Below are 10,494 nucleotides of genomic sequence, written 5' to 3'. Positions count from 1 at the left end.
TGGCTCATCTTCAATTTCATTATTTCTACTAAAGGGACCCTCATATCGGTTTTGAAAGAGCGCCATCAATATATAATCGCGTTTTTTTTTAATACCTCACTGGTACCCTTTAGTCATGGGTGTCGGATGAGATTTTGTTAACAGAGGAATAATGTTAAAGGTTGAAATTACTTTATCCCTGACAAAAAGGGGTCATCATTTACAAATGAAAGGAATTTCGTCTCCTGAAAACTTCTGACGACTCCCCCCCCCCCAAAAAAAAGAGAAAATATTTGTCCGTGCCCCGCCCCCAATCAGGGTCAGAATCATCCAAGATTCTTTTATGTTTTATCCAACTATTTTCAACAATAACCATCACACTATTGTCAATCTATACCAATACTTTGGTGGGTCATATATACACAAGTCAAACAAATTGGTTATTTTGGCCAATGATAATAGATTGGATCATTTTTATTCAGCGAAACCATCCCACTGACATAAATTATAAAAACGTCATAAATATGTAGTAAGATTGTCTTACTTGATTTAAGATGAAACGAGACTTGAGACCGATGGATAAGGAGTTCCTACGTAGAACAGGACATGTGAAGAAAGTGAACTGATGATTCATGATATGGTCCTATTGAAATGGCGAATAATAGGTTTAGCTCCTGAGGTGTCGATTATGGTGATCTTTCATGTCAATTTTCTTCTCATACTCAAAGCGAATCGACGGTACGGACCTTGCAGTATACCCTCACAGCTACCTGTGATCGTTGACTTGACAACATTTTCATTGAAGTTTACGTGAATATCCGTCATAATGGTTTATAGCATTAGTTTTACGATTTGGGCTGGAATGTTTTTATTAATGGAGATGCTTTGAATTCATATTTTATTATATTATCCATTAAATAGAATAAAAGCTGAATTCAAAGTATCTCGATCAAAAAAAAATTCCAGCCAAATGATGAGGCTAACATGGCTAAACTATTAACCAAGTCAAAATGAAGTGTCCGTAATTTTGCTCTTTATCAACGGCTGATGGTAATCACCTGCTGTCATTACATGGAGTAAATGAACGGATTACTTTGCATTAAAATGGATAGCCAAAGAAGAATCTCTTTTAAATCACTTGTCTGTTAATTTGAAAACCTTCAAGACCAGCCTTTGAAATTGATCATGACAGCGGAGAAAGGGATGGCAATCTTTTGTATCATAGGCTTTAGAACTAGTCTCTCCCCGTTTTAAATTCAGACGTAGAAAGGACGTTTCTGAGGGAGTGTGTGTGTGTGCGTAGCGAAACTTTTATTATCCCGTAATTACTTTCTTATTTTAAATCCAATAAAAAATTTAAGCATTCTGCCTGTTTCATTTTTGTCCATTTTATTACAATCATGTCTTTGTTGGGATTTAACGTTTCTTATCCATGTTATCCAGGGTCGTCAAGAGGGTAGCTTTTTGGAAGACGAGGACAAGGCGACCCAAAGATGATATTCGTTTTATGATGATATCTCTCTCTCTTCTTCATCATGTTTATTTCTCCCTCTCCCATTTCCCCCTTACAGTTTTATCGCATGAAAAATCATAGGGGACAGTGTATACGTAGCCCCTGCCCCTTATACCAGGGGAACTGGGTAGGAACCATGCCCCTGTGTTAAACTTGACAACAGATCACAATAAAGACGTTCACAATAATATGAGAAAAAAAGCTGTTTCTTTGGCTGAACATTTTGTTTTATTCAGAAAATCGGACAAAAAAGTTAAGCTCGGGCTGTACTCCATACACAAAACACATTACATGCGCTGTCAATGTTATGAATAAAAACTGCATTACATAACAATCATGACAATACAGAACGAAGCTCAACAATGTTACAGAAGCTTCTTGTGAACCCGGTCACAATCACAAAAGTGAAAATCCGAATGTGACGAATTCTTAGGAGTAAATGAAAAAACTTTAACAGCGATTTTCGCTGAAACACGATCAGGTTGAAGGATTTCAGGAGTTTATAACTTATGAAGGGCGTCCCCGTCGATCATGGTGGAAATACTTAAATCGGCAACACCCAGTATTATTAATCAATGTACATTTTATGATAATTTTGGGGGATAAAGATGAAATCCTACTTTTCATATATGAGAGACAAGAAATACAAATTTACCATCTGCCTTACACTGTGGCTTAGTATTAAATAAGCATTGTTTTGTCTTGGAGCAAACAATAAGCCCCTCACAAAAATAATGTATCTATAGAAGAGTCCCATAAGAACGCTTACGGCAAATGGGAAGCGAAGTACAAAATTATAACAGGAAAAAAAATGCAAGGGAGCAAAGTGACCGGGCTTTCAAAAGCTTTCGTAATTTACACCCTTAAAATAAATGTTGATGCATTTTTTAAAAGGGAAAGTTCACCCTGATAAAAAGTTTATTGTAAAAATAGCAGAAAAATAATTTAAAAATATTGGTTGTTTGATGAAAATCCAACAAAGAATAATATTAAACAGTTATTAGATTTTTTTATTTGTGACGTCACGTGCGAGCAGCTTCACACGTATCGTGAATTAAAAAAAATCAATGAACTGTCATTTTCTGCAAAAATTGATAATGGGTTTTATCGTACAGCATATCGTGCAACATATTATTAATGAATAATAAATATTACTACAAAACAAAATATTATTTCACACCCGCTCCTGAAAGAAGAAAGATCTTAGTCATCACGAACCATTATAAATTGACATTTATGCAGCTGCTCGCATATGACGTCACAAATCAAAAACCTAAATTCCAATAAATTTCTTAATCTTTAATGGATTTTCATCAAACCGTGACCGATGCTTTGAATAATTTTTTCTGCTATTTCTACAATAAAATATTCGTCAGAGTGAAATTATCCTCTAATGACAGGCACAAAAATGCACACTACAATCTAATTAATGTTTCCCCTTTTTATTCCCTTTTTTTCTTTTGCTGCTTTGTGCTTCCTCCGAGTGGCACTTCTGCCCCCCATAAGATACGCCATTAATAAAAACAAATACTGGCTCTCTATGATTATTTAAAAAATGAAATTATGTTACTTTTTACCCTTATAAGGGAGGCAATTATCACTTGCATCATCATTATCTAAGAAATTGTACTTTATTAAATACTAAAATACAAGTAGAGAAAAAAAAATCGAATTGAAAGTCACATTGTTAATTTGCATCTGAAAATAACTTACCAGTTTCTCACATCGAAGTAGAATTATCTGAAACTTTAACCCACCCGTTTCTGTTGATTGTGCACCTATATATATCAACTTAATTACTGGGTTTTTTTTTAAATTTTTTTTCAAAAGAGTTATATTCACTAATGACGTTTTGTTATGGTTTCTCAAAGATTTCAACACCTTTAACAATTGTCAATGTGGTGTGCGCTCTGAGCTTTAAAAAAGTACATTCAGTCACAAGTATAACAAGCTATGAACAAATTATCATAAATATATTTACAATAAAAAGGTGATTTCACATGCAAAAATAATTAATTCATATAACATATTCATCTTCGGCAAGATGAACGATGAATTGAATACATGAGATGTACGCAATGTACATACACAATAGAATACAATTTACATTTGCTTCCTAAAGAAACATAACTCAATACATAATATATTTTCAGTAGCAATTGAAAAACATTTCATAACTTATCATAACTTCAGACTCAAAAATTCAAATTTAATTAGATGACGTATAACAAATTGTTCATATACATATATTTGATTTTATTCATAAAAGAAATCAATTCATAATAATTGTTTTAGGGTCTTAAGCATAAAATTCAAATATTATTACGATCATGGAAAATATGAAAACTAATAATCGTGGTATGATATCAAAACCATATTGTAATTAATTGATACAGTATTTGACTACTTTAATTATTACATTTCTAGATAAATATTTATTCCTTATTTGACTAAAAAGAAGAAAGTGAATTTATTACCTCTGACGAAATGAATCTATAATAACATAACTATTCATGATCTTTGGTATATAATTCAAAGGACGAACAATATTTGAAGTGACGGAGTTAAGTCCCCTTTCATCTCATTCGGAAGGAACAAAAAAAGTATTCAGATATTGTCATAGCTTCGGAATTTAAAGGAAAGTTGCTTTTGAATTCCAAATCGACGAATTGAATTGAATAATCGCAATAATTTATGAATAGACACAATAGGCAGAATATCTTTATTGCCAAAACGATTATCATATAATTTTGTTTAGTTTTTACCTTTTTGTGGCACTTTGTAATTGTATTAAAACCGTGATTAAAGGAAGTCTTTCTGAAGGTTACGTGACATTAAACTCTATTCCTTCCATATTTCCATATGGCGGTTTAAAAGGGCGAGTGTACACACAACGTATATAGGCTTGATCTGATTTTAAAGGACAAGTCCACCCCAAGAAACAGTTGATTTAAATAAAAAGAAAAAAATCAAACAAGCATAACACTGAAAATTTAATCAAAATCGGATGTAAAATAAGAAAGTTATGACATTTTAAGGTTTTGCGTAATTTCACAAAGCAGTTATGCACATCCTGGTGGGTATGCAAATGAGGAGACTGATGACGTCATCCACTCACTATTTCTTTTGTATTTCATTAAATGAAATAGGGAATATTCTATTTTTCTCCTCATTGTCAAATGAAACAAAGATTAATTCCTCCCTGAACATGTAGAATGAGCATTGTTTAATATAGGTTTTCCCGTCCAATTTCGTCAAAATTTCAACCGATTTAATGATGTAATAATTCAATTTGCAACTAATTTGAATGACCTATGAGATCAGCATTTAAATAGCCAAATACTTCATTCAGTTTAATTCTATTTGCACGCGATTTCATGGTTATCTCATTTAAACGTGTATAAAGAACGATCAAATTAAAATAGCTGAAAAAGAGTTTTCAAATTCGCACCGGTACCCTCCTTGCGAACGTTTAGGAATTCAAAATCATTAATATGCAATCACTTATACGATATGGACAGCGTTTTTCGTTGTTGTTTTGTGTTTTTACTTCTTTTGAATAATTATGGAAATGGGTTTTACTTCTAAATTGGATGTTTACAATTTTACTGAAATGTATCATCCATCTGACAAACCATCATCGGAACAACAACTCAATTTTGTTCCACTTTCATAACTACTGTATAGACTGTGGTCAATACCATGTTTCTTATCCCTTCCCCAAAACGATATAAATTGCAATTATGTAACATAAAATAAAATAAAAAGATGATAAAGAAAAAATACCTACCATTGGCATAGGTCATCAACCCACTCACTGGCGGATTCACTTTTGAGAGGCACAATTAATTTTATTTCGTAAACGATATACCCTTATTCTTTGGTTAAAAACCTTTTTATTGTTTTGTTTTTTGGCTCGTCAAATTCCTTGAGAAAAATGTGCCCCCCCTTTTGTGAAATCTTGGATCCGCCCCTACACCGACTCATCAATCACTAAAAGAATAAACGTTTACAACCATATCCTGTAAGTGTTACATAAGTGTTACGTCTTTATCAAACATAATGGAACTAACTGAAAAGATCAGAAAAAATAGGAAGATGTGTAAAGTTTGAACAAAATATTGTATTACGTAATAAAAAAATGAACACAGAAACATGTAATCTGAATTTGGACGTTTAAAGTGCAAATATGTGTGCCGATAAATGAAATTGAAAATGGTATTTTAGGCGAAATTAAACGATCAGTTCGTCGTCGCGAAATTAAATGACACATTTGGACCATTAATTTGAACGAATTTCTACAAAATTCAAAGGAATGATATAGAACGGAGTTGAATGCTGAATAAATGAAAATGAACCATGTGTGCAGAGGGTGGACGAAATATTTCGAATTTGAACGTCCTTTCATTAATTTAAATGCAACTTTGATGAAAATGGGCAGGAAAACCTATACTATATGATTCAGTCAAGTTGGTCCTTATTGTCAAATCTATAAAAGATGAAATATTGTATAATTCAAACAATAAAAAAACAAAAGAAATACTAGTAGTGAGTGAGGGACATCATCGACTTTCTCATTTGAGTTGTGCATATCACTGTTTTGTGAAAAATAAGCGAAAATTTAAAGTGTCATAACTTTCTTATTTTACATCCAATTTTGATGAAATTGCCAGCGTTTTGCTAGTTTGATTTTCTCTATTTATTCAAGTCATTATTTCTCTGGGGTGGACTTGACCTTTAAAGGAAACCAAGGCCAGTTACGTCTGATGGCGCTGTTTACGTCAAAAGTATGGCTCTGAGGGCATAGAGAGCGTCCTCACTATCAATTCAGTTAATGCATTTTTAAGTCTTGTTGGCTATTATAAACATTTGCATTGACTCTCTTCTCATTTCTCATTTGCATACTTCTCATATAGTTTTACAAGTGGTAGAATCATAGAATTGTTTGATGGAAGTTGAATTTACAGACTGGAAGACAATAGAAATCATTGTACATTTCTCAGAACCGAAAAGGGGTTAAGCTAGATGTCACATTATACAATTTCGGAAGCTCTGGTCTACTGTTGGAAAGTAGGACCAACACCAATCATTTTATATAGTTAGGATAATACGAAGTCATCATGAAAATAATGATGAAATCCTGCGAGAGTTCATAGTGTCGAAGACAATGATAAGTAACAATCCAACTTAATGTTATATGTTGACGAATTCTGTCGCTTTAAGTTATTTTTATTTCAAGAATAGCTTCATAAGTCCTCCGTCTGAAAAACATCATGAACTTAAATCATTTAATGATTTTTCCACTTGTTCCCCGATATTCCCATGCACTGTCTAGTTGAACTCTCACTGCGTTTCTATTGTCATTTCAAGGTTCATCACATCTCACAGAGATGTATCTTATTGACCTCTATGTCACATCTAGTGTCTTATGCTCTACAAAGGTGTATCTCTTCGAGTGTCGTGCAGCGCTGACAAATGACGTCACAGCACCAATGGAATCTGCACTGGCATGCGCGTGTCACCATAACGCTCCGAATATTGTAGCCTCGTCCACAACAAATGCTGTTACAAGTCCTAACCTTATCACAAGTTCGCCCTCCAGTCCCAACTGAATATTTACTCGGCGTGCAAAAATCCGGCGACGTTCTCTCGAACACGAGATCACCAGACCCCGGCGAGGTCGGCGAATCGGGATAGAGTTTCTCCTCATTACGGGACTGTCGTCTGCGGACGAGCTGGTTTTCACCGTCGGCGCGGTTGGCAAGAATGACCTGAACACTTCGTTCATATTTCTGTTTAAGCTCATCACCGATGCTATGGAAAGGCCCAAGCTGTTTCCAACATGTCTGCGTGGTGCATGCCCCTGAGATGCCGTGACATTTGCAGACCTTGTCGACTCGTTTTTTAACAGTCTGGAATGGAAGAGGGAAGCGAAGTGAAAAAAAGAAAACATTGAGTAAAGAAATTCAATTTTGATATTAATTCAAACATAACATCGAGTTACAAATTACTTGAAAAGAGAAAGCGAGAAGGCGAAATAGGATCCTGTATTATAAATATATAGACCTCCATTAGAGAACTGAAAAGAACACGTGTCTATATTGTTCACCGTCACCTTAAAGACCTATCATCCGACCAAATCAATGATTCCTAAAACTTTTTTTAATGGCTTTTACGATATGAAACAACTTCACATGATCACGGGTCGTGTGGTCCAGTGGTTAGAGCATTGGACTCATAATCGTAAGGTTGTGAGTTCGAATCCCCACTCTGCCATTGTCTCCACTTTGATAAAAAAGCCCCCAGAGTAATATCTGTCGTCTATAAGGTATAAGGTCAGCCATTATGACTGATTAACCTAGACGTAAAATGTTTCCTATAAGTAATTGGTTATATACCAGCTTGGCGTTTACCAGCAAAAAGCTGTCCTGCCGAGTTCCTACGGGAGTCACCATAAACAGAGACAGAAATAATTATGATTTTTGTATTGCTTAATCAATGATGTCACCTATTTAGAACAACCGTCCTCATACGGCACCACAATGACAGTGGGGCAATTGACTTAGTCGTCCAACCCATAAAGTGGACTTTCACCGACAAAGAGATTGTAATTTTATCACACTTTCATCTTACCGACTATATTGAAAAACATATTTTCTGTTTAGGCTTTCTTTGGGTCAAAAGTTCACCAGGATATCATATAGGAACTTATGTTCATGTTGTGTTTCACATACCTGTGAATATAGACTCTATATTCTAGAGTCACATATTTCACCTAATAATCAGTTAGTTTGAGTTATGACAGTTGTCTTAATTTCATTGATATCCTAATAATATTGCTAGTATCATTAATTTTTTATTTTCAAAATTTAAATCGAACCGAATCCGTTAGTTAGTGACTTTAAATATCGTTATGACAGTCTGGTGATTTATAATACGTTTCTAAGCGCTTACGGATTTATTATGAACTCGGTCAATCGGTCATTCTCGCACACAATGCATGCACATTCTCCACTCCCTGGGAAGTATTCCAGCCAGTCGCCTTGAGGCGTGCACAAGCTAAACGACTTTCACATCGTACCAGGTACCCATTTAGTACCTGGGTGGATAGTGGCAAAGTGTGGATTAAGGCCTTACCAACCGACGCTAGGCCGAGGTGGGATTCGAACACACGACCCTCTGATTACAAGGCGAGAATCAGAACCGCTACACCAAGACTCTTCCATTTGTAATAGGTTTACATGTAGATTTAAAATTCAAGTTGTTGTGTTTTCTGAAAAGCAATAACGACCTATATGATTACTAAATCATTGTAAATGATCATTATATTAAGCCCATTTCCAGTCTCGTGTTTCAGTAATTATTCATATTTAATGTACATCGGACAGAAGTATAGTGATTGATTATAACCAGAAAGCTATTTATGAGAGGTGGGCCAGACGTCACCTGATAATCAAAGGTCAAAAGTTACGTGATAGACAAAATGAGATACAACCTGGCCCATATAAATGACCTTTGATGTCATTCATCGGCGAGGCTTCCTGTCTCTATTGTGACAGTTCCACATCAAGTTCATGTTTGAAGCCCCAAGATTGTTGTTCTTATTTTCATGTTTCTCTTTCTGTTGTCTTGTTAGTTTAATAGACAACCTTTTCTCATTGTAACTTTTTATTTAAAATAAGAAAGACCCCCCCCCCCCGAGTATTTATGGTTTAGTATTTTTCTTTACGTCCTAAGCGCATTAAATGTGAAATTGGTGTGAGGACAAAACAATTTTATGATTTGGAATGGAACTTTTTGAAACCATGTGACATTTTTCTTTCCAATGGGTTAAGCTTAGGGCTGGCTGTGGCGCGCTTTAAAGCTATACAGATCAATTTTCTCCATTCTAATTAACTCTATAAATGACTTGAATTAAATCTTCATTTTGTTCCTTTCTTTGCTTATCGATTTTTCTTGGATCAAAATCACCTTCATTTTGTGGTGGCACCCTTTTTTGTGGCTTGACAAAATTTAAACCAGCACCTATATTTTTTTTAAATAAATCGTTCCCAGGACCCTGTGAATGCAATGACCGAAAAACGACTAATTATGATATCTTACCCTTATTCCCAGGTCGCTGTTATGCATCTCCATCTTACTTCTTAGATCCCTACTTCCACTAGATCTGTTCTTCAAGAAATCTTTGAGGAACCTTTGGCTGTACTTGAGGTTATCGCCGCACCCTCCCCATTTCCACGCTTCCCTGTTTGCCTCGGCACTGAAGCTGACATCGTCACACGAGCATCGATCGAGCGTCCCTCGACTGCAGCCCTGGGCGATGGCGTGAACGAGACCCGCTGAGCTGATGGCGGAGAGGAACGCTGTCTCTTTCATACCTGAAAACGACACAAGGGAGAGAGAAAGAGAGAGGGAAGTAAGCGATTTGAAAAAGATTTCTAGTATGATTCAATGTAACCTAACTGTAACCATGGACCTATTACGAATAGGTCCATGCTGTAACTCAATCTTATACAGTGAATTATTAAGAGGAAAGTTATACAATAACTTCAAAACTAGTGACCCTTTTGTTAGGAGTAAGAAGGGATTTATTTTAGAAAGTGAGCAAGACGAAGTTCAAGGTTAGTACTTGAATGAATTTCGTGCTATACCTTTCCTACATTTATGTTTGACGAAATTATACAAACATGGTTTCAGAACAGAATTTCTCTATCACGATGAGGAAGTTTCATACAAAAATTATACCAGATAATTATTCATTAACCTCAAACATGTCAAAGTCAGAGTTGAGTTGACATTTACATTACAATTGTCTTGATTTACAAAATAAATTGTGATCTGCAAATAAATGAATGAAAGAAAGGAGTAATTCTACTGGAAGCACAGGAACATCATTATTGTACATGGTAGGAGAGTAGGAAAGAAGGGGAGATCGGGGGTGTCCACACTTCAGGTCAGCGGGAGGGACACCATCAGTCGGAATAAGGTTCGACAGTCTCGAC

At 35.2% G+C, this 10,494-nt stretch overlaps 1 protein-coding gene across 1 annotated transcript; it reads right to left on the bottom strand.

Annotated features, from left to right (window-relative positions):
- Positions 1–2,954: 2,954 nt before the first annotated feature.
- On the bottom strand, positions 2,955–9,868 carry LOC129260236 (protein Wnt-9a-like). The gene is made up of 2 exons (XM_054898287.2): positions 9,596–9,868; positions 2,955–7,404 (listed from the first exon to the last, which is right to left on the bottom strand). Exons 1-2 carry the CDS (start codon positions 9,866–9,868, stop codon positions 6,919–6,921), a joined length of 759 nt encoding a protein of 252 aa, XP_054754262.1. The 3' UTR covers positions 2,955–6,918.
- Positions 9,869–10,494: the final 626 nt, after the last annotated feature.

The sequence above is a fragment of the Lytechinus pictus genome, chromosome 1, assembly GCF_037042905.1.
Source record: "Lytechinus pictus isolate F3 Inbred chromosome 1, Lp3.0, whole genome shotgun sequence".
NCBI lineage: Eukaryota > Metazoa > Echinodermata > Echinoidea > Temnopleuroida > Toxopneustidae > Lytechinus > Lytechinus pictus.
Note: the sequence above shows the minus strand (reverse complement) of the source record. Positions and strands in the feature narration are given on the sequence as shown.